At 43.5% G+C, this 25,647-nt stretch overlaps 1 protein-coding gene across 2 annotated transcripts in view; it reads left to right on the forward strand.

The window, feature by feature from the left end:
• Positions 1 to 5,910: 5,910 nt before the first annotated feature.
• The window catches only part of glg1b (golgi glycoprotein 1b), a 48,934-nt gene continuing 29,197 nt past the window's right edge, over positions 5,911 to 25,647 (forward strand). The window contains exons 1-2 of one of the 2 annotated variants that reach the window (XM_031569295.2): positions 5,911 to 6,308; positions 20,093 to 20,122. In XM_031569295.2, coding sequence (XP_031425155.1) covers positions 6,012 to 6,308; positions 20,093 to 20,122 — 327 coding nt within the window. In that variant the 5' untranslated portion in view covers positions 5,911 to 6,011. The remainder of the gene's footprint in view (positions 6,309 to 20,092; positions 20,123 to 25,647) is intronic. The other variant, XM_012834723.3, reaches the window with a different exon arrangement.

A 25,647-nucleotide genomic window follows, 5' to 3' on the forward strand; every position in this document is an offset into this window, starting at 1 on the left:
AACATTCTTTAGGAGAGGTGGTAGCTCCGCCCAGTCAGATGAGAGAGAAGCAGGAGATTGACAGGGCTGAAGGAGCGTGATGGAGGTTAGTGGTCTACAGGTCTAGAAGGAAATGAGTGGAGTTTTTTTTTAATTTTCTTCTACTGTGGTAGAAATGTATAGGCGTTTGTTGTCAGGCCTAGGCTACTCCAAGGGTTAGCCTAAACTAGATTATTACATGATATTTTTATGCCAAGTCATAAAATTGGCTTCTGGATTTCGATCAGTTAATGTTTCAATGTTTGAACTTATCTTAAAGGGTCATGCAGAAGGAGAGGCTGAGGCAGAGAGTCAGAGAGAGGAAGAGACAGACCAAGCAGCTGCAGCAACTAATGATTTAGGTGAAAAAGACACAGGGCCCAGACAGGTTAAGCTGAAGAGCTACCCACAGGACAGCTTTGGTGCTCAGAACAGGTCATTTCACCACAGCTGGTATATCTGTGTTGTCAAATTTCACTATGACCCTGTCATTCTGTCTCTTGTGTTATACTGAATGCAAGCAAAACTAGAGAGCAAAATCACACTCTTTCTGATTAAACCAATCTATGAACTGTCTGAAACAATGGATATCCGCGGCCCCAAATGGGCCTTAAAAAAAAAAATTGCAGCGTGCAAACATGCCACTCCCCTTGGGGCTAAGCCCCCCCTTTCTTTGAATCCTAGAAACGCCCCTGGTGGGGAGGCTATCTGAAGAATAGATTATCTCTTGTTATTTGTTTTCTATACAGTGGCTGCTCTGTTGACTCGTCTCTCATGGTCACAAAGATTTTTCACATCAGTCGTAGACAAAACAATTCTTAACTGGATATTTTATATTTTATCCATAAAAACAGATTTTCATTTGCTGTTTTTAATGCCTATGAAGAAACAACGTGTAGACATATACCATCTCTAGTATGCACTTTGAAGAGGGATCCTGCTAAGCAGTACTATCGCAAACTGCTTAGAATCTCCCCACTGTAGCGCTGAGTCAAGCCAAATAGAAGCAGGTGTTTTAATGATGATACAACATAGTTAAATTCACAATTTAAAATTCTGAAGATCAAGAGTATTAGTAACTGCTACTTATTTTGTTTATGAAGTAATTAGGTAAGACTAGCTTATGGCAGTAAACAGGACTGTGTATCTGTCAGTATTAGGGCACCTAGAAATGTGGATCATTTTATACACCAGCTAATCAGTTCAGACATATTTATGTTATGACTGGTCATTTAGCCTAAAACTAAACTCTGTACAAGCGCAAAATTAGTACCACAGTGTAGAGCCGACCAGTACAGTTGTAACGTCTGCAATTTTTCACCTCGTGCCAAACAACGAAACGAAACACACAGACAACATGTGTGATAGAATCAGCATGCTACATTCAAAATTCCAGTTTATGTCTCAATCTCTGTCAAAAGTCCTTCAGTGGGGAAAATGTGTAACTTTTAATTTGTAATTGTAAGTTTTGCACAGGATTTTGACTGCACAATTAATGCATTTTCACAGGAACACAACTAACAGGTGGTTATGATCAGTTATTTCCAAACTAGTTGCTAGTATAATTATTAGCTGCATACAATGTGTTATATTCCAAGAGGCAGTATGTCATTCAAGGTTAGTAACCCTGATAGCAAAAGGCCAGTGGACCACTGGAGGCAGAGATGGTGGTCCAATAGACTTTTGCCCCAGTTGTCCGCTGGTAAGTTACAGGCAAACTGCCCTCGTTTTCAAAAAAAAATAATTCTTTACTCGTTTATACTTCTCCCGTCATTTTCACCAATCCTTAACATTTTCATAGATGTTACCAGTGCATAACATAAGTCTTTAATTGACATTCAGTCCAGGATCCTTTGAATTCTAGGATGCAGTTGGAGTATCCTCTGTGTCCTTAAAGCACCCACAATCCTTTGTGCACTTACCAGAGCCTTTAAAAAGTAGTGCAGAATTTGAAGGAGGGACCATTTCAGTGACTCACACCGGCCCAGTCATTAGACTGTTACATTGTTTGCTCACTGAATACTAGGAGAGAGTCTTGCCTAGCCTCTGAGGGACCTGACTTGGAAGGACCCGTACTACCAAGGAAGCGTCCTTGCCTTTGTGACATACCCTAAGGGAATTCAACCAGCATTTATTATGGCTGCCACTTAGATACTTCTGGGTCATTTCACTCAGTTGTGAACCCTGCTAAGCGAATAAACTAACCGAATGGGCCCAGGGTTAATCGGTTGTTGTTGCTGCTGCAGGGAATTGTGGGGCGGCATTATCTTCATTCTTCTTTTTGCCTTTTTTTCTTTTCGTAAAGGATGGTCCAGTGTACCCTATGCTAAGGAGATAAGTAAGGAAGCATTGAAGCACCTTTCCTTAGCATTTATTTTAGAGAATTCGAACACGCTTTGACCCCAGCCTTGAAACAAATATCTAATCTGATTTCCTGTATGACAAGATCCTAGTCAGGTAGCCTACACTCTCAAAGCAAACACAGGAAAAAACAGGCAAGGGGTTAGCAAGGCTTCTGCATTGCTTAGTAAAGAGACTATGAGTGATCCTAGCATGCTATGTGGTAAAAGAGTTGGAACGGAAATTCTAAATAAGAATTATGTGTTTCATGCCTCCCTTTTGTGTACAATGTTAGCGTGTGTGAATATTAGTTTTGCTGTCAGTGTCATTTAATGCCGGAGTTAAGGCCTGTATTAGTTTAGAGTTATTGTCTACCGCATGTAAGTCACCAACTCATTTGACAGAAATCAGCACCATAAGCAGTACCATCTTAAATTAAAGTATCTTAGAATTCACCTCCAACAATGGCTTAAATAATGTTGGGGTTTCAATATTGGCAATGTATCAGATGAATCGGCAGTACACAAAACAGCGGTGTGTATTTATATGTGTAAAGAGTGAGCCAGAGAGGAAGGCATGGCTAGCTCCCTATATACTGGGGCATACCAAATCAGGTGTGACCAATTAATCATGAATCTCTCCCTGCAAGACCCACAGGCTCTGTACTACCACTGCAGGACCACTGGGGGTGCAGGGGGTCATAACACCTCCCTCCCTAAAAGAGTTCCTTCATGGAGACAAAAACACACACACACACACCTATCTATATATACTCCTTCATATATTCTTACACACACACACACACACACACACACACACACACACACACACACACACACACACACACACACCTACCTCCTGAAAACTCCTAGCACATTGGGCCAACAAGCTAGGCACAAGACCATATTTAACTCCCATAGTGTCCTTCAGGACAGGGATCAGACTGAGAAACATCACTCACCACCTGACCAACAGGTGGATTGAACACACTCTCAAAGTGACACAATTGTCAAATAACTAGGCACTGGTCTCAATGTAATGCAGTGTCTCACCAGCCAACTCTGATTCCAATCATACAAATGCACAGTTAAGCCCTTCACATCCTTCCAGTTCAACCATTATCACTTCCCACAAAGCATCAGAAGTAATCTCCACACTGGAAGCCATATTTGATCCTTCAGCACTAAACAACAAAAAGGAACACAATTCCGTGAAATCTCCCGTTAGTCACGTCAGTAGAAAACTACAATATCCTACTTATATTATTCTGTTGAATATACTTTAAATTGAAAGTGTTATGCTGACGTTGAATTGTGCTTCGAGGTTTCAAGGGTTTTGTGTGTCTATCAGATTTCCTGTTCAGGTTCTTGTTTTCACTCTGACCAATTAGTCCACAGTTTAAACAAAAGTTTCACATGTAATGAAAGGCATAGTTCAGGAATATGGATATTTGTGCAGTGAATCACCATCTAGCATCACAGATATTCATAGTGTACTTACTTGAAGTAAGAAAGAAAACAAAGGCATTTCAAAGCGCTGGGACACAGAGCACCAATCCTTACACATATGAACACAGTCACACATTTCTTGGTTGAAATGTATGTACCACCACTATTTCTGATTAAAAATAAGGCAATATCACTTCCAGTGGTTTTTTTTACTCAGCCTTTTTCAGAATTTAGACTGTTATTGAACACAGAGAACCCACACCTTGACACCACAAACCTGTCCTTGTGGCTGAACGTGTAAAGGACCAGGCAAGAGCTTCACAGGGTGAGTAAAAGAGTTCAAGTCACTTAATAAAAAACACAGGTGTCTGGGCTTTTATTTTTAATGTAATAACTGTTGTTATCAACTCAAAGTCCCTGAAGCATGAAGGTCTTTTCCTCAGGTGAGAAGATCATATCGCTTCAGCGCCATAGAGGTGGAGTGGTGATAAATCCTGATAATGGCTCATGACACTCTCACCAACTGTCAATCTATTAATTAAACTGTTTGGTCACAGTTTATTTGCATGGCCCCCTATAGACTATCTACAGATGCTCAGATTATAAACCAACTATTTGTGGTAGCTCTATTTTCCACAATGTTAGGTTAAGGTTAGGGGTTGGGTTTGGTTAAGGTGATGTTCAGTGAACCAAAAACAAAGACTGAACTTGAATTTCAACCAACCATTTATTAAGTCTCTGTGGGCTGACTATCCAAATAAAGTGTTACCAACTATTTTGTATGACTACATAAAAAAAACATACAATTTATATCCTTAGGTAAAGAGCTTGATAAATACATTGGAAGCGTTCAGAAACACAGTGGTTTACCCTGTTCTCTATTGTCTACCTATAGGAATCCAAAATCAGGTCAAGGGTTCAAGATTGTTCTTCTGATATTTCTGAACGAGCTATGGTGCCTCTCCAGAAGATGGCATGAGCTGACAAAAAACAGTTAGATGATTGCATTATGAAGGTTTTTTTTGTTTTTTGTAAACACCCATGGCTTATTTTGTCCTAGGCATGACTGCATCAATGTTGGACTGTGAGACTATTGCCTCCAGTGACAGTTGGGAGAAAGTTAGAAAAAATCTAACCAGCAATGGGTATCAGTGATTTCTTTCTCTACCTCCTGACAGGTTAATTTCCTCCGGAGGTTTTAAGATTACCTGAAGCACTAAAACAATTGGCTGCCCAGTAGGTCACTGTACAATGCTTAATTGGCTTATTCACTGCCTGATTTTACTAAATCCTTGTGGCACCACTGCACTGGAAAGCTGCCAGTGACCCCTTATACTGATCATGGCTGTCAGAACTCAGATAGGGACAGTAAAAGTGCACTTGAAATGCAGGAGTCCATTACCAAACAGCAAGCGAGTCATGACTTTCAAAACAGTGCATTAACAGTCACTAGAATGTTTGCAGTGGATAACTAACAAAACTGCCTTATTGCAATTTTTTTCTCTCAAACACACACACTTTCATTTATCTTCTTGGCACAGATAACTCTTCCACAGCCTGTCTACATCTTTATCTACCGATAAACTCACAGGCAATAGAAAGAAAATCAAAACATTTTCTGACCTTCTTTTTTAGAAAACAGCACTTGGGTTCACGTTATCCTTATCGCTCTCGGTCAGTTCTCTGCGATTATTAGCATTAGTAAAATAGATGAAAATACAGCAATGTGGAATGATATGAATAAACAAGTGAGACTAATGTTCCCAAATATTAAACAAAGACATGTGTTTGATGCATACCGGTATACCGTTTCAAGAATAAACGGGAACTTTTAAAAATCAAATCACGAATTAAGAAGGACATGCATCGATTCTCTGAAGGGGGCATGGTCATAAAAAGTTTTCGGTGAAAGGAGGTCAGATTATCATGAATGTTTAAATTTTGAGCACAAACATCCTGAAGGGTTGAGTGAAGGCTTTTTTGGTTATAAAATAGGCTAAATTGTCTCTGAACGATCATAACGTGAGCGTGTTAAGCTTAATAGGTTATCCTAAAACACGGTCCTTCCTTTTTCTCAGTTTACGACCAGTCTGTAACCGTTAGATCTATCCTATAACCCAGACTGCCCACAAGGCGCACGCAGGCGTTTAAACAGGAGTGGCGTACCGCTGCTCTACCGTTCTGTCTGTAACAATTTACCCGAAGATGGCGGCGTGTAGACGTGTGCAGCTTCTCTTGCTGTTGATGTCCGTGTCATTCTCTGTGTGTTCCATTCAAGCACTTAAATCGCCAAGCAATGGCAATGCAAACGGAGATGTTCTTCCAAACCAACAACTTAAAAGTGCAAATGTCCCTGCTGCAGCGGCCTCAACGCTTCGCAGGGGCACCAGTTGGAAGCTGGCCGATGAAGAGGCCTGCCGGGAGGACGTTACCCGGCTTTGTCCGAAAAAACAGTGGCCCAACAATTTGGCTGTGTTGGAGTGTCTACAGGATAGAAAAGAGGTGAGAGAGATTTGCTGCATATGCTACGTGTCTTTGAAAAATAATGGGTGTGCCAACAGTCATCGTGAATGACACGAAAGAACTATTGGTAGCTAGCTTAGCGTACGTAGCTAGCGGATGGCTTATTCGCTAAGTCAAGAAGCTAATTGGCAAGCTAGCTAGCTGGCTCGGTAACATGGCGAATTAAAACGAATTCAGCTGTTTTGAGTTTCTTTGCACAATATGACAATACCAGCAAACAGAGAGCTCCCTTATTGGTGTGAGGTTTAACACGTATCCATGCTACCCAAGAACTTGCCAGCGCAATGCTGGCGCGGTTAACTTGGGAGGTTGGTTCACTAAATGCGACAACGAAGTCAGCCTCAGGTCAACACGAAATGTTAAACTAACTTAGACGCAGTTTAGTAACGTTAATTCAGATTTTTATTTTCCCCGTTATCTACAGACTTGTAAGCTATTATTGGTATTGTAACGTTAGTCTTTGTTTTGTATTGCTGTTAGTTTCGGATTTAACTGACATCAGGACAACGTTACATTTAAGTTGGAGCAACTTGACAGACAACGTTATCGTTAGCTTTTTTGATGGCACCAAAACAGACAAGTGAAATGTTGCTGTTTTGCTCCAACGCTTTCCGATGTCTGGTTTGTTGACGTTTCGTAAAATACGAACTCTTTGAATGTTGTTGATTTACCGATTCCAGAAGGGTTGACCCCTTTCAGTCCCCCTGACCAGCTAATTTAACGTTACTCTAGTCTAGTCCGTGGCGTGTTGTGGGCATCACAGGTCGTGAAGTTAGCTAACTTGTAAGCAGCTGAGTGCCCTCAGGGATATGTGCATCCAGATTGACAGTAAGACGTTATATCGGTCTAAGGCTGTGAAGACTCCAGCTAGTTATTTAGTTTATGGCATCAAATAAGCAGTGTTTATTAAGTGACCGTCATGGGCTTCCTTGTTTAGCTTCGTGACTGGTGATCCCTGATTTTCTTACTTTAAAATGAGCCTAGCCTGTTCCATATGTTTTCTGCATGTAAGACAAAAGACCATGCATGTATAAGAACATTCCTTGTTACTTGTCCAAATATCTCTGCAGTTCAGTTATATGTTTTTATTGTTTTATTTAAAGTTCTTTTTGACCAATCAAAATCGTAAAATGTAATTTAATAAAACGTATTATAGCCTGCTTTGTCAGGGCCCACTACATTCTAATTCTTCAGGCATTTGAATGTTGGCGATGGGGTTTATTGATCTCTCGCTCATTATTAGGGTTGTAATGACTTTCTCAAGACAAACCTTGTCCTGTATGGGCAGTTTGTCTGTACTAAGAAAGGAAGTATTGTTCTGAAGGAGGCATTTTTGTTGACTTGTTGCCACGGCACCCCAGTTCCATCTCCTACATGGCATGTTGTTTTAGCTGTTCCATAATGGAAACACTCTTTGAACGAGGTGCTTTATTTTGCTCTTCTCAAACATGCCCAAGAAGATTCCTTGGGGGTTCCTTTCAGGCATGGTCATGCCAAGAACCTCAGTTACAGCAGCTGACGCACCTTTCAAAACAATTTCTTTCCAATGTCCATTTTCTTATCTGTTTCTCTGTTTTAGTAGTACCACCTTTGTATATATATTTGGATGCTTTTTTTCTTCTTGCTGCTGCCATTGCCCGTTAAATTTAATGCAATGAATTGATCCAGCGTAAACAGGGTTCTGTTGGTACGGTTGTGGTCAGAATGGTTTACCATGATGAGATATGAAATCCATAATTAAAGTATTGGTTATGGAATGTGTGTAGCTGAAGTATTCATAGCTCCCCTTGCAGTTCTTGTCTTGGCACATTGTTGACCTTTTCATAATGCGTGCACAAGGGCAAAGGTTCAGCTCCTATGTCGAACAGATTCATTCGCCTGAAAAAAGTTCTAGAACAGCATTTTGACTGAGCTTGGTTGGCAAGTGCTCGTAAAATTGGTAAAGGAACATCCAACTGAAACAGAGGTTGCTGATTTGAGGTTGTGGTTAATCCCCTCTGCACTGGCCGATCACCCAGTCATAAGGTCAAATCACATGGCCTGCAACCCGTCTGGGCTCGGGGCAGTGGCCACGCTATATATCCTGCTTCACTCCTGCTTTGTAATGCCGTGCCGTACGCCTCTCATTACAAGAAGGGAGCTCTTCTCCCTCAGGCGGTCTATTTCATGCACCTTAGGGACAATTCAGGCAGCTCTGTCAGAAAAGAGGCCTATTATGTGTACTGATAAGCCTCATGACCCATTTAGTAAGTCCAGCCTCTCGCCTTTTTCCTCTCTCTTGTCTGTGATGCAGTTGGATGTACGCTTTTCATCTCTGCAAAATTGCCCTCATGATCCCTCTGTCTGTGTCTCCTGTCTTGCTTTATGAGAGCTGCCAGATGAGGTGTATTGAGTCTCTGGTTATTGAGTCTATCATGTTCACAGTGTGAAGCACACAGTTTCTGCAGTGTGTTAATTTTAAACAGATCTGCAGGGAGGGAATGTTCCCATCACGTCACAAAGAGATTTGATTGGCTCTCGCTGGTGGCTTTGTGTGGTTTTTTTTTGTGGGTATTTTGGTGTGTGTGTGTATTTGAAGACCCACCCACAAAAGGCCTTTACCACCAGTCCTATCAGTCTTCTGTCCTGTAGGTGTTGGTTAGGTTTTTTCCCTTGTACACATTTTTTGATGACTGGTGATGACTGAAAGACACGGTTGGCTAAGCTCCTGTGTGCACCTCAGTCCTGTACCAAGTGCTCTATTTTAATTATTACGACCACTGCCTTTGGAAGTTAGCGATTTATTTAAATTGGGAGGGACTCTTGTGATTTGGGCATTGAGGAAAGCTCTAATGATTAGAATAATTACTTGACTCTGAAACAGCTGTGGCCTTCTGAAAAAGGGAAATGCATCTAAATGTCTCTCTCTCTCTCTTGTCATACCCTCCAGACGAGACCCTCTAGATTGGCCTCTCTCTGGCCAGGGGTAACAGAGAGAGACGGGCAGCTTGAGACGCAGCTGTGCTGTGTCAGTTTCTGGCAGCAGGGCACTCATCTCCATCTTTCCATTTGCATTTTGAGCAGGTCCCCCTCAATGGACTAGTAGTTGTCACAGGGTTGTCGTCGCCCAGATGAACACCATGACTGATATGTTGCTGTTGAAATGGTGGGGGGGGGGGGGGGGGGCAGTGTGTGAGGGAGAATGGTGCGATGGAAATATTCATGAGGGGAGAAACCAAAGGATTTGCTGTGTTTATCGGCCACAACAGATAACCTTTGGTTTACTGTGTGCAGAGTGCCTCCATTGCGTCTGAATGACAGGTCTCTCTGTGTGCCTGTGCCTGTAAGTGTGTTTGATAAACTGCAGGCACAGAAGTCGGTCACTGATTGGCACAGATGGGGCAGAGACAGAGCGACTGACTCTCTGCCATAAAAGCGTTTCTTTGTGATTCCCCCCCGCCCCTCCCTGACAGCAGGTTTTTCTCAATCAGAAAAGGGCCCTTTTGTTATCACCTAGCACACCTCTGGAACCCTTTTACCCTGGTCCTGTGCGAGCAGTAACACGTTTCCAAAAGCAATGCAGAACGCAACGGCTTTGCTTAGAATACACTCTGTGGTCAGCCGAAACCGGGCTCTTGAATGCCTGTAATGGGGAAATGTGCTCGTGGCAGAGAATGTCGATGTGTCATCATGACGAGTATCTCTTGGCGTTCATCTGCTGTTGGGGCTGTGACCTCTTGTAAGAGATGTGCTTTGACTGCAAGGGTGGAGCTGGGCTTTAAGACAAGTACTTTTGTTGTGATGCAAAGCACTTTGAGCTGCATTCTTTGTATGAAAAAGTGCTAGATAAATAAAGGGTTGCTTGCTTTTGTACTTTTTACAAAAGTACTTTTGTAGACAGCTTGAGCCTCATCCACAGCTGAGGGTTATGCTGAAGTGTTTTCGGTTTCAGTTTTGAATTGTATATAATGTGCCTGGTCCAAGTGTTTGCTCTTAGCAGATGAGCCAGGTAATCTAGAAAGAAAAAAATCCAACTGTAATGTGAGGGTGCAAACCCGAATTGTGCCACATCGCATTGAGTTGTCTGCTTTCATGTTGTGCTGATGAGGAACAGGTGTAAAAGGCGGATCTCTCTGAATGATTTATAACTGTTTTGCTCAGTGATTTCCACTTTGCTTTTGATCAGAGTGCAAACTTGAGTGACGAGGGACATTGGGACCACAGTCTGACTAACGATACATGGCAGCCACCAAAGCAAAAGGGAAGACGCTTGTATTATCTCTCTCTCTGGCTCGAGGAAAGCAACGCTGACTTGACGGTGAACGTCCTCCCCTTCGCACCCAGTTGAACCATCTTAATATGTGCAAAATGCCGCCATCTCATCCATTTGCATGATTACAGGCTCTCACTGGCTTGCGTAGGAGTCCACAGAAGGTGTGAAATTAGATTAGGGTAAGGCTTTGCAGTTGCTCTTTGAAATGTAATGCGCTTTTTAATCACATTGGTGAAAATTGAGACGTGACAGTGTTTGGAGACTCTGTCAATCAGAGTTGTTGCCAGCGTTGGTCGTGTCAAGAGTAACATGAATTTGAAAATGTTTCGTTTTTATTTTACTTCAAGCTTCATATGCTCTCTCAATGTGTCACTCCCTTTGTATAAATATACAAAAGGGGAAAACTGCTGGTCAAGTGAAGTATTTTTTTAAGGTATGTTTAGAAATTAAAGTGTCTGTTTTAATACAAGGTGCAAAATTGTTACATTGTAGACTTAGACTGTAACAGACAAATTACTTGTCGGTCAGAAAACTAAAATGTTCGTATTTCTACCGGTAAGTTTATTCTTCTTTTCCCAAGAATATGTGAAGCACAGCTTCCGTAATATACCTATTGGAATTGCAAGCCGAAGTAGCTGGCCCATAATCAGAAGCTCCAAATGCTGGAGAACTTCTGATATATTCAGCCTTCGGTGAAAGGGCACTTTAGGATAAAGATGCAGTCTTCTGTGTTGTGATATTTCTGTTATCTTGCAGTCGCAGTGCTCCCCCTCACACCCGAGGATTGATGGTTTTGTGGGGCCGTGCCAGATAAGGCCTCCCACTCAAAGCAGGTTGCCAAAGATCCATCTCAATCTCTGTACAGAAAAGCCAAGTTCGATAAAGAGACTGAATAGGGCCTTAAAAAAAGGGCCTTATTTGTTTTGCTGTAACATCCAAATCTTAAAAGAGTTGGGTAGGTCGGTAGGTAGCTTCACACAAGTGATTTCAAGACGTCAAATTTTAAGTGACAGAAAGAGAAACTGTAATTTTGCACTTGCTGACGTGCCAGAATACATCTTTCTATGTTTTGTTCTAACATTTTAATAGCTACTAGGGATGCGAACACCAGACTCTTACATGATCTAATTTGGTCTACAGGCACTGCCACATCATTGAAGCCATCCATAAAGTGATGTCGTTATCTTCTACTCTTGAATGGTGTCTAGATGCAAGAACTTGTCAAAGAAAAGGGGCTTGTAAGACTCCTTGTCAATCTGAACATCATAAATGAAAGAGTACTTTGACTTTCTTGATCTTCCCTCAAAATGTGTGATGTCGACATGCTCAGCTAGTTGTCTTACAGGATGGTAAAGAGTGGCACACTTGTTGAGTCATGTATCATATATTGTCAAGGAATTAGACTATTCGCTTATAGTCTTAAGCAATGAGTCTAGTCGCTTATGGATATGGTACTGATACATTTAGCAGTTATGAGTCCAGTACTGGCGCCTTAATATTCTTTCTCATAGCAAGCAATATCAACACACAATATGGCCAAAAATGAATAATGGCAACTATAAAATAGTATTAAATCAGATTTGGTCACTAGGGTGGTACGGCTTTCAAATTTTACAGGATAAATCCTGGTGTTTTTGAGGGGTCACAAATTATATTGTAATGTAATGACCAACAAATAATCTCTTTATTACAGGAATCAGCATACTAAAACATTACGTTTCTGGTTATTGCTAGTCACCAGCAAAACAAGCCTGCTAACTGTAGGTTAATGTAACTTGATATGGTAGACAAAAGACAATCTCAACTGCATTATTTTTTGTTTTGTTGTTTTTTTCTCTCTCTCCCATCAGGAAAAAAGCGTTACGTTTTGGCGCAGCCTACATGCAAAGTTTTGACCCACAGGTCTCCATCAGGCATTTGCTTATGCGCCAGCTGCATGGCTTGCCATAGATTACAAACATTGGGAGATGTGCAACCAGCCAAAATGACACCAAAGCGCACCGAGCGCAAGCGGAAATGGCATCATTTTTGGTGCGCGCCCCAATGCGCGAGGACTGTAATGGCAGAACTAAATTCCCTTTAAGACATTGCATCTGGACACACCATCTTTAGAACGTCTTTAGTGTGTTTTTTTATATGCACAAAAGTCCCTTGTTTCCCCCTTTATACTGTGTATGTGTAATTATTAATTATGTGCAACTTTTTTCATTTCATTTGGACACACTGCCTTTTCATGCATCTTCTCACACTTGATAAAGTCACCATATTGATAACGGTCTTAAATGTGGTTGAACCTGTAGGTCAAGCTAGAAGCTATGTTAAACGTCACGCCTCTGGTTGCGGAACGCCATCATGCTATCTAAAAGCACACACTCTGTTTTGTTCAGTGTAAGCACGCAAAAGTGGAAGTATAGTGGGATCTCTGTTTAACAAGGAGCAGTTGGCATTTAAAGGGTTAAATAATATTGCAGCAGACCAGTGATGAAACATATGTTGTAATGTGTCATTGTCAAGTCTTGGGCAATATTTGGCATCCAGAAGTACATTTGCCATGTCAGCAACTTTGTGCTGCCTTTTGCCTTTTGTCATGCTCCAGTCATAAAAAAGGATGTTCAGACAGACATTTCATTTTGCCATCTCTTTTAGAACAGCCAGACACTCGTCTCGGCCTCTGGTCAGCTTTATTGATGTGTGGTATGGATTTCACTTGACACTGCAAGGTTAGGGCAAGGCTGTCCACACGAATAAAGAGTTCTGCCTCTTACTTTCTCGTTCGGGTTCTCATTGTTCCTCCCCTTCCCCCCTACTGTTTATTTAATGTTTGCCGTTATCTCTCATCAGGGCTCCAGATGACTAAAATGGTCGCCAATTTCTTTCCGTCAGTTGCCAGACCAAGCCTGTATTTCATGATATTTTTAGGTAAGATTGCCCATGACCAGTAAAGGGGGCCCTTGCTAGTCTACAGAATCCAGTGCTGTCGGCAGAAGGGAGAAACAGACAAAACTAAACTGAACACAGACACTACAACGCACTGGACATGTAAATTCTGGCTACTAAATACTAAACCGTGTGCTTCCTAGTTTGTTTGCAATGCGCGCCAGCCTCCAGTGCTCCTCCCAGGATGGAGCCTCTCCTCACACTTCAAGCCTTTGATTGGTATGGTCAGATAAAACCTTCACTGGCATTCACCGATTTTAGCCTCTTAATTGCTTTTTGAGACAAAAATTGATTTTCTTGTGCTCGAGCTGCACGTATTACCCTTTCAGGACTGGAGTCCAATTTCAAGACTGCTTCTCACCCCTTGCTCATTTAATCTTTTACCGTTTGGCCACATAATCACTAATGAAATGTTAATTTCTTAGTTTTAAAGGAGAGGGTAAACATATCCCTCCCCCAACCCAACCTTGTTAGTCCTTTTGTTCAGTTGTGTAGGACTCAGACAAAACACTACAGAGGGAACAGTTCAGACTGGTTCATTTGTAGTGGCAGAGTGCTGTGCTTGCAATCTTTTTGCTTGATTTGGGAAAGCTGTGGAGTGCTGTGCTTCTTCCTCTGTGGAAGCAGCCCCAAGGCTCTGTCTCTGTGTATATTCTGAGTGACTGAAATGAAGAGCGCAAATATTAGACCCAATCCTGAAAAGGCTTCAAGAGGCATTTGTGAGAAAAAGACACAAATTGGTTCCAAAAGAGTATTCGGCGTACATATCTGCACGGTGAGTTAACCAGCCTTTTTTTGTACAGTGCATAGTTATCCTCAATAGTCTTTCTATTGGTTTCTCTCTCTGTCTCTTCCCTGCTCTCTACTTAACTCTGGGAAGGAGCCCTATTGGAAGACTGTAGAAATGTGTTGGCTTGAGCACCGCTGCTTTGTTTCCACAACACTGACCATCTCCATGGGTGTGGCGGTTCAAGTAACGTTACGCGATCTTGAAGCCAAGAGTGCATTCCCAACTGTGTTGTTAAAAGGAGAGTCATTGAAGTCTTTGAAGTGACACATTGAAACATTGAGGGGCACTGCTAATGGATTGGAGAAAAACTGATTGATTGCTCTTAATTAATAGGGTAAATGATGCTCTTAATAACAAAGCTGCCTTTTTTCTGTAGAGGAAGGATCCTGCATGTCCATGGTGGAGTGCATGCTTTAATAATTGAAGAGCTGGCTACCTCCATGAGTGCCATCTCCTGGGATGCTGCACATGCATTTCCCTGGCTGTCCACCTGTAGAGGTTGGTAATTAGGCATCAGCCTGTGGCACTGGATGATGTCTTAGGCAAGGTATCCCCCCCCCCCCCAACCATTAAGGTTTGAGGGTGTGGCCTCCCTCTGTCACATCTGGTGGTTGGCTCATTTGGGTGTGTCCCAAATTCGGTCCCCTCTGTGGAATCTCTCCTTCCTGGGGAAAGGAGCAGCCTTGGCACGGTCCGCCTGCAGCTATCCCTGGCCCTTAAGCAGATGGTGTGGATACACGAGGATGCAACTGTGTGAGAGAGGGTGTTGTGCGCTTTGGAGGGAAAACATTGCAATGGAATATGGTGTTGGAGCTCTGTGTGATCTGTTCTCTTCTGTGAGAGTGGGTGTGTGTGTGTGTGTGTGTGTGTGTGTGTGTGTGTGTGTGTGTGTGTGTGTGTGTGTGTGTGTGTGTGTGTGTGTGTGTGTGTGTGTGTGTGAATCATCTTCAAATATCCTCCCCAAATTTGCAACTTGTAGAACAGTCCCGTAGCCAGAGCGAGGGTAATTATTACTTTTGGTGGAAAAGAAATAAGCTGGTCATTGCAAATGTTATGCTTTTCTCCAACCTGTCGTTGTATCCATTTTCCATACAGACTCAAAGACCTGATCAGGCCAGGATCAGCCCATAAAATCTGGTCTGCAGCAGTAATTTTCCACTTTGCTGCGAACTAAGCTGTGATTTCCTGTGACTCCCCCCCCCCACTGAGACACTGATATCCTGTTATTCACCTAAAGGAAACATACAAGCATGTCTTTTGGGGATGGCCAAATTGGTCTCTTCCATTATAGGGGGGCTATGTTCGGCTCCGGTCTGTAAATCTGAGACTGCACCGCTCACCAGCTCTCGGAGTGCAGCTGTGCATCTCAGGGAGTTTAGGCTTGATGAGTGTCCAGTGTGAGTAACAGGCCGATGAGCTGAGCCATCTTGACCCACTCGGCAAATCCCCACTCAGTGTTTAGAGTGTCCTGCGTTACTGAAACACAGGGTTTTTTCCCAGCCCTGTTGACATGGCATCAACAGCTACTGAGCCGAGCAGCCATAAAATTAACTGTTCTTAAGAGTTATAGAAAAAACAGCGAGGAAGATTTAGGTTTAGGTATGTGAGCCTTTTTTCTGCCGTTTTGCTGTTCCTCCGCAGTGGACACTATCACTGTGTGGACACCCACTGTACTTTCTCCTCAGCACTTCTGGCTGGGCTGAAAGTGAAGTCCGAAACCTCTGAGACCTTTCCGGAGCGTTTCCAGGATCAGGCCCTGTGGGGGACTCAAGCACTGCCCGGGTGCCAGCAGCTGTGTGTGGTTAAGCTCCACTGGATGGCCGGTGTGGCATTTCACTTGTGTTTGCCTGCGCAAATAGAGCCCGTTTGCTATCAGGAGCCCATGTTTGCTCAAGTGTGTCTGTCACTTCAGATCTTCAGTCTCCCTGTCAAACTGCCAGTGGAATTAGGCGCTCTTGCTACTTTGACCTGGTCAGGATGTTTGGGGTATTTCTTTGTAAGTTTCCTTCTGAAGAAAGGATTAGGCAATTAGTCCAGTCAGGCAACAAGTGCTTTAATCAATGTCCATGACCACAAAAGCCAGGGGCGGATAAGAGCCTTCTAAACTTTTTTGGAGCTGTATCCTTGTATATCCTAATGGTGGCATAAGATACCACTACTTTAGTACAGGGTTTGAAAATATATTCTCTTTATTTGTCCTTTTTATCTGTCCATTTCCCCTTTTACGTCTTTATACTGTTGCTCAGTCACATTGATGAGTCACCTTGTTGACGAAGGGAGTGTCTGTCATCCTGGTATCTACTGGCAATGAAAGAAAGTAATGAATACTGAAGTTTTTTTTTAGCTTGTGGTCACCCATTTCTTCTGATCTTAAAGTTTCTAAGCACTACATCTCAGAGACAATGAAGGCTTTAAACTTTAACTGTTGATTTGTGTTGATCAGTAGGCTATGTTTTGCATGCTTTGAATGTGGTGAAAGTGTAATTAAGGGAAGGAAAGGGATCCACACCAGCATGTGTTTGCTTGATTACAGCTGAACCAGCACCACTAATAAGGAAGGGGGAAGAGGGGACTGTCAAGAGACAGGAGAGGACAGGAGGGAGGGCGAGAGAATGAGAGAGGAGGAGGAGGAGGAGGCAGGGGGAGAGCGAGGGACAGCGGGGGAGAGACGGCAAGATGCATGATTCTATAACAGATGCGCTCAGGAAGCAAACGCCATCTCATTTGCATGATGGGAGCTAAGCCCGGTGACATTTTGAGAAGGGGGTGTGAGTGTGTGTTCGTGTGTTCGTGCGTGTGTGTGTGTGTGTGTGTGTGTGTGTGTGTGTGTGTGTGTGTGTGTGTGTGCATGCATGAAGAGCTTTGCTCGGTGTGGCTGCTGGCAGGCAGTGATGGAGAATGGTGGGTGGTGGTCAAGGTCTGATTTATCCCGCTCAGCAAACCCCCGCAGCTCTCAGACACCCCCTGGGCTGTGTTCAGTTCCACCCGTGTGCTCTTGTTAGGCCCACACACAGACCCCTAGGCTGTGGAGGGAGCCATGTAGAATTACGCCAGCTTTGCTCCCAACATCGGTCCTCATGTCATTGTTGGGAACACGACATGCAAGTGGAAATGGAAGCCTGCCTCCTGTTTCGCTGTTGTAGTGTAGGGAAGAGACTGTTACGGAATTGTCAACATTTATCCAAATAATTTATGAGTAAAACACTGAAATGACTGAGACATCTAAAATGTGGACTTGACACCGTGTTTTATGACTCGCATGTGAGTGCATTGTCTTGTTGGCCTCCAAGTCTGCTTGGGTTTCTGTCATGCCTGGGCAGAGAAGACTAAACCCCTTCAAAAGCATGTCGTCTTTTACCTTCTCTGGCAAAGCCACAGTTGTTGTCTTTAGCAGGTAGCCTAAATTATGGAGCGTAGAGTATGATAGACCATCTGATTCCGTCTGAAGCATTTAGAGCAGGGGTTTTCAACTGGTTTTGTCCCAGGGACCTAGCCTGGATACCAGACCGAACTTAGCCCCGCCCACACATTTTTTGGTTGGGAAGTTCGGTCTGGCATTACTCCATTGAGGAGAAATTATCTGCGGCTCGATATCGGCCGTACCAATCAAATTGTTAAGGCGGGCTTTATACGATGATGGACAGATGATCAACAGTAACGTAACCAACCACGTCACCAACACACGAGTTGAATTCGTTTTCAACAAACATGGCTGCTGCTGGAGAGCTGAAATATATAGATTCGAGTCCATTTAGACATTGACAGTGCATTTATTTTGAAAGAGGAACAGAGAAACGCGATTAAGGCATTTGTCAATCGAAAAGATGTTTTTGCCTTCCTTCCTACGGGATCCGGTAAAAGTGTAATGTATCAGCTGCCCCTGGTCACATACTAGGCATTTTTTCTCCTGGTTCGGTTGAAACACGCCCCATAATCACAGCCCAATGGAGCGATATCAGACTCATATTCTGACTAGAATTATGAGTATGACATCGTCAGGCTACCAGGGACCACCATTCTGACCAGAAAGTAATCCGCGGCCCACTGATGTGCCAGTGATTCCTAAAACATTTTACAGTCCCGTACCCTTCTTTTTCATGTTTGTAACCGCCGCCACGCCCCCTCCCCCCGCACACATATTCTGCCTATAATACTTGTCAATGTAATTTCTTCGCTGAATATGGGTCTACATCAGTATTTTGGGCAATGCGACTTGGCTATTCAGACATAAATATGTCGACGGGCCCAGGTATATTTATAAAAATCTAAAAAGTCAATGGTGAACTAATCAACATAGGCTCATGTCGCGGACCCCCTGCAATGCCGTCGCGGACCACCAGGGGGCCACGGACCCCTGGTTGAAAACCCCTGATTTAGAGGTTTAGAACATAATGACGGAATGATGGAAGACCTCATGGATTTCACAGCCTTTGAGATTGTTTTGTTTTGTCCTGTCCTCCAAAACTAGGACTGTATCTGACTGTTGTTTATATGTGGTCTGAGTATCCAGGGCCGAATCTGCCCTCACCCTCCCCATCCCCCCCACTCATGCTCCGGATGACTCATTCGGCACTTGCGTAATGGTCACGTAATGATGATGTCAGAGAGTCGGTAAGGTGCTCATGTGTGATTGGAAATGAGGATGGGGGGGGGGGGGGGGGGGGGTCATTAGTGGCAGCAATGACATTTAGAGCCAGATGGAGGAGACGCATACGGGTCATTACATTGGTAGACCTCACGTTATTGTGCTTTTTGGAGATCACTATAAGGGCTGTCCAGAATATAATTTTTTGAGTTTCGGGAGTATTCAGTAATGGATATTAAAGCTTTGGAGCTGAGCATGACTCGGGAAGGACTCAGTCAGACATTTCTTTTTTCTCGGCTGACATGGATGGCATTTCTAATAGCACATTTGTCTCCTGTGCGGTCCCAAATAGTCTGTGTGCCCATTCGCAATTTTTGTCTCTAACATGCGCTGTCTTCTTGGCCCCATTTTGATTATTTACAGTGTTAAACTCAGAACAGCGCCATAATTTACACTAGTGGCTAAAAATATATTACATCCTCAGTGGACAGTATGGCTTTAATAAGCAGGATTGCTTATTATGTGTGTATTGCTTGCGGTTTTGAGATGGTATATATTTCCATATTTTAACAGTTAAAATAATATACTACAAGAATGTGCTAACAAAATGTATTTTACCGTTATAGTCGAATACCTACCCAAAGAACGACTATCCGAATAGTCGAATATTAGGGTCTAGCCCTAATCACCTATACCACTTTTAAAACCTTGAGTTGAATGTGGCTGGTAGGGCAGGTCTGTCTAACACTACATGTGAGCAGTGTGGGCATATGATGATGCAGTCTGTGATATTGGCCATGTAGAGTTGTGCATGCCCTGCCATTATCAGTGTGCATTCAGTGTGTAATTTGATCGGCTGTTGAGCTCAAATTTCAACCTTTTGAGAAACCCGAAACTGAATTGTGGACTGCATCATTAAAGGTATTCCGGTTTTATGTGAAATGCTGAAAATGGGAAAATAATGCTTTGTTTTGTGGATGTGCTATTTTTGTGTCTGTGTTTATGGGTCTCGCTCTCTTTCTTCTCTCTCTCTCTTTTTTTAATCCCTTCTTTATCTCTTGTCAGTCTAGGATGAGGGAGCTTGTCCTCTTGAGAGACTTTTGCAGTTGGCAGCTTGCCCCCATGAGTGATCATTAGAACCCTTGATGTCTTGTCACATCTTAACCTATCTCTCTTTCTCTCTCTCTCCCTCCTTCCAGGATACTGAGATTGCAACAGACTGCAACCATGTAAGTACTCAAATCTCTTGTTCCTATCATCAACGCTAGTCTTCAGTAATGTTTGTTTCCCATGTTAGATTTACCAGTTTCTTTCCCCCCTGGAGGAAGTCCAACTGTACCCCTCTGCTGTTTAACTGCTTGTGCACTATGACGCTATTATCTCTTCTACTTCATAGGCGTAAAGGGGATCAATCAGCCTTTTCGGTGTACATAAATGTAAAAGTCACACAATTAGCCAGAGCACAACCCAAGATAAGTCATTGATTCAGGCCTTTTTGTTTGTTTTGATTTGCTAATTCATATTCAGTAATTCAAAAAAAGAGGGAGTTATAAGCCCGGAAACCTGTTTTCCAAAGATAGAACTGTGTTGTTATGTGCATTAAGTTAACTGCATTACCCAGAATGCAGTAGGCATACTGGCAGTAGACTGTGAGATACATGTTAGAAGTCGCCCAGTAAAAGTTATAGCAAAACCCACGCTGACCGTATTACCGTATTATTGTAAAGTGCACTACACGGCATAACATGGTGTCAGAAGTAGAACTTCTGTGAAGCGACGGAGAGAACGGCGCACTGACGAAAGATTTGAGCAAGTTGGAGCTGTACAGAAAGTAGGCTACCAGACGGCTAGTCAACGTCAATGCTAGCGCAGAAACTTAGCAGCGAGAGTGAGGGAGAAGAACGTGACGAGAACGAATGGAGTAATGTGGCCGAGGCACAGTCGGTAGAGCCTCCAACGTCGTCAACTTCGCAAGAAACGTCCTGAACTTCGCAAGAAACGTCCAGAGAAAGGATTCCACAACGAAATACAATCATGGATAAGCTAAGTCCACCCACACCCATGCAGTTTACTGGCAATCTTGCTTATAATTGGAAACGTTTCAAACAAAGATTTGAAATATATCTAACTGCAAGTGGAATAGGAGGGAGAGATGAGAAAGTGCAAGCACAAATCCTTTTACATGTAATTGGGGGAAGATGCACTGGACATCTTCAATAGCTTTCAAATTGAAGATGAAAATCTCAAATTTTCAACGGTGGTGGCTAAATTTGAAGCATACTTTATACCCACTAAAAACATCACGTACGAGAGATACAAGTTCTTTTCCTGTGACCAAAAGTTTGGCATCAGTTTTGATCAGTACTTAGCTGAACTGTATGTCTTGAGCAAGTCATGTGAATGCCAAGATCTTAGAGATTCACTAATAAAAGACCACATAGTTTGTGGAATTGCAGACAATGGATTAAGAGAGAGATTGTTGCGTGAGAAAAATTTGACTTTGGACAGGACTATGGATTTGTGCAGAGCTGCACAGAGCTCGTGTGCGCAAGTAAAAGAACTGAGTAAATCAGAAATTGCTGTGCATGCAGTAAAAACAAATGAACACTACAAGAACCGTCAGGCTAGACAAAAGACTGAAAAAGGGACTGAAATTAAATGCAACAAATGTGGAGGCAGTCATGCTCCTCGATCGTGTCCTGCCTATGGAAAGACCTGTAATAATTGTAACAAAACGAATCACTATGCGAGATGTTGCATGGCTGGTGACAAAAAGAGAAAAGTGCACACAGTGAATGAGGAACCAAAGGAACTCTTTGTTGATGTAGTGCAGGCATCTAGTGAAAAACAAGAATGGATCTTACCAGTGACTGTAAATAAAACAATAATTCCTTTCAAATTGGATACCGGAGCGCAAGTTAACCTGCTGTCAGCAGCTGACTACAGTACACTCAAAGTGAAAAGCAAGATTCATCCTGTGAATGACAGTGACAGGCTATACAGGAGAAAGTGTGCCCGTTAAAGGGAGTTGTTTAGCAACTTTTCAGCACAAGGGCCAGAGCCTAAAGGCACAGCTACTGATAGTTGACAAGAAAGTGCAGCCAATATTGGGCCTATCTGCCTGTGAAAAGCTCAATCTTGTCAAAAGAGTGTTCGTAGTGGCCTCAGAGCCCAACAATGATCAAGATGCACTCATGACTGAGTACAAGGATATTTTTGAGGGACTAGGCTGTTTACCTGGTGAGCACAAAATACACATTGATGAGACTGTTGCACCAGTAGTTCATGCATGCAGGAAAGTTCCTTTTGCACTAAGAGAGAGACTGACAGAGGAATTAGCACGCATGGAAAAGCTTAACGTCATAAAGAAAATTGATGAACCGACAGATTGGGTGAGCTCACTAGTGATAGTGCAAAAGACAAATGGTGCATTGAGGATATGTCTGGATCCCAGAGATCTGAACAAAGCTGTAAAAAGAGAACACTTCAAGTTGCCAACATGCAAAGAGATCATGTCCCAGTTTGCTGATGCCAAATGGTTCAGTAAACTTGATGCATCCTCAGGTTTTTGGCAAATGAAGCTTAATGAAGCTAGTTCAAGATTCTGCACCTTTAATACACTTGAAGGGCGCTACCGCTTCCTTCCCCTGCCGTATGGGATACTGTCTGCTCCGGAAGTCTACCACAAGGCGATCCACACAATATTTGAGAACATCCCTGGGGTCACGACCATGATGGATGACGTCATCGTCTCGGGGTCAACAAAGATGGAACACGACACACGGCTGAGGCAAGTACTGGACCGGACACGAACCATCAACCTCAAACTCAACAAAGACAAATGTGAGTTTGCAGTCAAGTCACTTACCTTTATTGGAGATGTCGTATCCGAGGAGGGGGTGGGTCCTGACCCGAGGAAGACGTCAGCCATTGCAAACATGGAGAAACCCCAAAACAAGGAAGAGGTGAGGCGTATCCTTGGGATGGTGACCTACCTTGCGAAATTCATCCCCAGGCTGTCCACCGTTTCAGCACCACTAAGAATGCTGTTAGAGCAGAACAATGAGTGGATGTGGCAACATGAGCAAGAAAAGTGCTTCCAGACACTGAAAAACATATTGACCTCAGAGCCTGTGCTCAAGTTCTACGACCCAAAGAGGAACACAAGAATCTCAGCGGATGCATCACAGCATGGCCAAGGAGCTGTCCTTCTACAGCTGCATGAGACCTGGCAACCAGTGGCCTACGCGTCTAGGGCCCTGACGAGTGTAGAAGTCAACTATGCACAAATTGAGAAGGAGTTGCTGGCCTCAACGTATGCATGTGAACGCTTCCATCAGTACGTATACGGACAAGCCGTCGAAGTTGAAACAGACCATAAACCATTGGTCGCCATCATGTCCAAGCCATTGACTGACTGTCCAATGACAATACAGCGCATGTTGATTAGGCTGCAGAAATATGATGTGAAGATGATGTACACACCTGGAAAATACATGTATGCAGCTGATGCGCTCTCTAGAGCTGTGGACAAACATGAAAGACAGGACAGTGAGAAATGCACTGACATACAAGCGTATGTTGATATGATCATGGCGTCACTTCCTGTGTCAAGCGAAAGAACAGAACAGATCAGAAAAGAAACTGCAAAGGACGAGACGATGAAAGAGCTCAAGAAGATGATCTCAAGAGGATGGCCTTAACACAAAAGTGACTGTCCACTACAAGTTCAAGACTACTGGACATACAGAACTGAGTTGTCAGTCGTCGATGACATAGTGTTCAAGGGTAATACATTCGTAATTCCAACCTTAATGCGCAAAGACATGCTAAGAAAGATACATGAAGGGCACTTGGGGGAAGAGAACTGTAAACGCAGAGCACGTGAGGTCATGTATTGGCCAAGAATGAACCAAGACATTGGCCACACTACGGCCTCGTGCGAAATATGCTTGACCTATAGACCTAAGCAGCAAGCAGAGCCACTCATGACGTACCCTGTGCCAGACAGACCATTTCAAAGAGTGGGAGCAGATTTGTTCGACTGTCATGGTAAGAGCCATATAGTGGTGACAGATTACTTTTCCAACTACCCAGAAGTAGCAACTCTACAGACGACATCTAGCAAAGCTGTCATTGCGTTTCTGAAAACAGTTTTTGCAAGACATGGGGTACCATGCGAGCTTGTCTCTGATAATGGTCTGCAGTTTGCAAGCAGTGAGTTTGCTGACTTTGCAAAAGAGTGGGGGTTTCAACACACAATGTGTATGATATCGGTGTGTCTGACCACAAGGTGGTCTCAATGGCCTTGACTTTTGTGCTGCCTACTATTAGACCTAAGCGTCAAATGTCTTTCCGGAACTGGAAAAGCATTGACTCAGCCACCATGACCATGGATCTCCAGCTCATCACCTGCCCAGCCTCTGCATCAGTGGATGAATTAGTGGAGCTCTATAATACATCCCTGAGCAGTGTTTTTGATCTCCATGCCCCTGTCAAGACACGTGAGGTCAATTTCTCACACTCTGCTCCTTGGTTCACACATGAGCTGCGGAAAATAAAAACAGCTGGGCGTGTCCTGGAACGACGCTACAGACACTCTGGGCTGACTGTCCATAAACTGGCCTTCCGTGAGCATCAAAGGGCCTACTCCAACTCCCTTAAAGATGCTCGCTCACAGTTCTATTCCAGCTTAATTAATAAAAACCCTGGCAACTCTAAACAGCTTTTTACCACCATAAACCATCTCCTGAAGCCACAACCATCCTCTTCAACTGAGGCTACAGAGGAGCAATGCAACAGCTTCATTGACTTTTTCAGATCCAAGGTCAACAACATTCGCTCTCTGATGTCCAGCTCTCCATCTGCCACCAACACCTTATCTGCAAGTGTGCTGTCTCCTCTACATCTCGCTGAGGTTCGGGAGAGCCATGTTGAGGAAATCCTCAGAAAAATGAAATCCTGTACCTGTACCCTGGACCCCATTCCCACTGCTCTGCTCAAGTCACACATCCCCACTCTCAGTCCTTTCATCACCAAAGTTGTTAACCTTTCCCTTCAGTCTGGCTATGTCCCACCTGCTCTCAAGGTTGCTGTCATCCGTCCCCTTCTCAAGAAACCCACCCTGGACCCGGAGGTTCTAGGCAACTACAGGCCTATCTCAAACCTTGCCTTCCTGTCTAAGGTGTTAGAGAAGGTAGTCGCTTCTCAACTTCAGGACCACCTCAAACACAACAACTTGTTCGAAAAATTTCAATCAGGATTTCGTTCAGCCCACAGCACTGAAACAGCTTTGCTCAGGGTGACGAATGACCTGCTGATGACAGCCGATGCAGGATCACCCTCACTCCTCTTCCTCCTGGACCTGACTGCTGCATTTGACACAGTGGACCACACTATCCTCCTAGAGCGCCTCCACACCACCATTGGACTATCAGACTCTGCACTCAAGTGGTTTCAGTCCTACCTTTCTGGCAGAACTGAATATGTATCACTGGGAAGATGCATGTCCAGACAGCTCCCTGTCTCCTGTGGTGTTCCGCAAGGGTCGGTCCTCGGCCCCATCCTCTTCATTATTTACATGCTCCCCCTCGGTCGTGTCATCAGCAGACATGGGATGTCTTTCCACTGTTATGCTGATGACACACAGCTTTATATCAAAACTGCCCCAAGCCCCACTGCAGCCATGTCATGTCTCACCGCCTGTCTTGGGGAGATAAAGGCATGGATGAGCAACAACTTTCTCCAGCTAAAC

Source organism: Clupea harengus, chromosome 6 (assembly GCF_900700415.2).
Source record: "Clupea harengus chromosome 6, Ch_v2.0.2, whole genome shotgun sequence".
NCBI lineage: Eukaryota > Metazoa > Chordata > Actinopteri > Clupeiformes > Clupeidae > Clupea > Clupea harengus.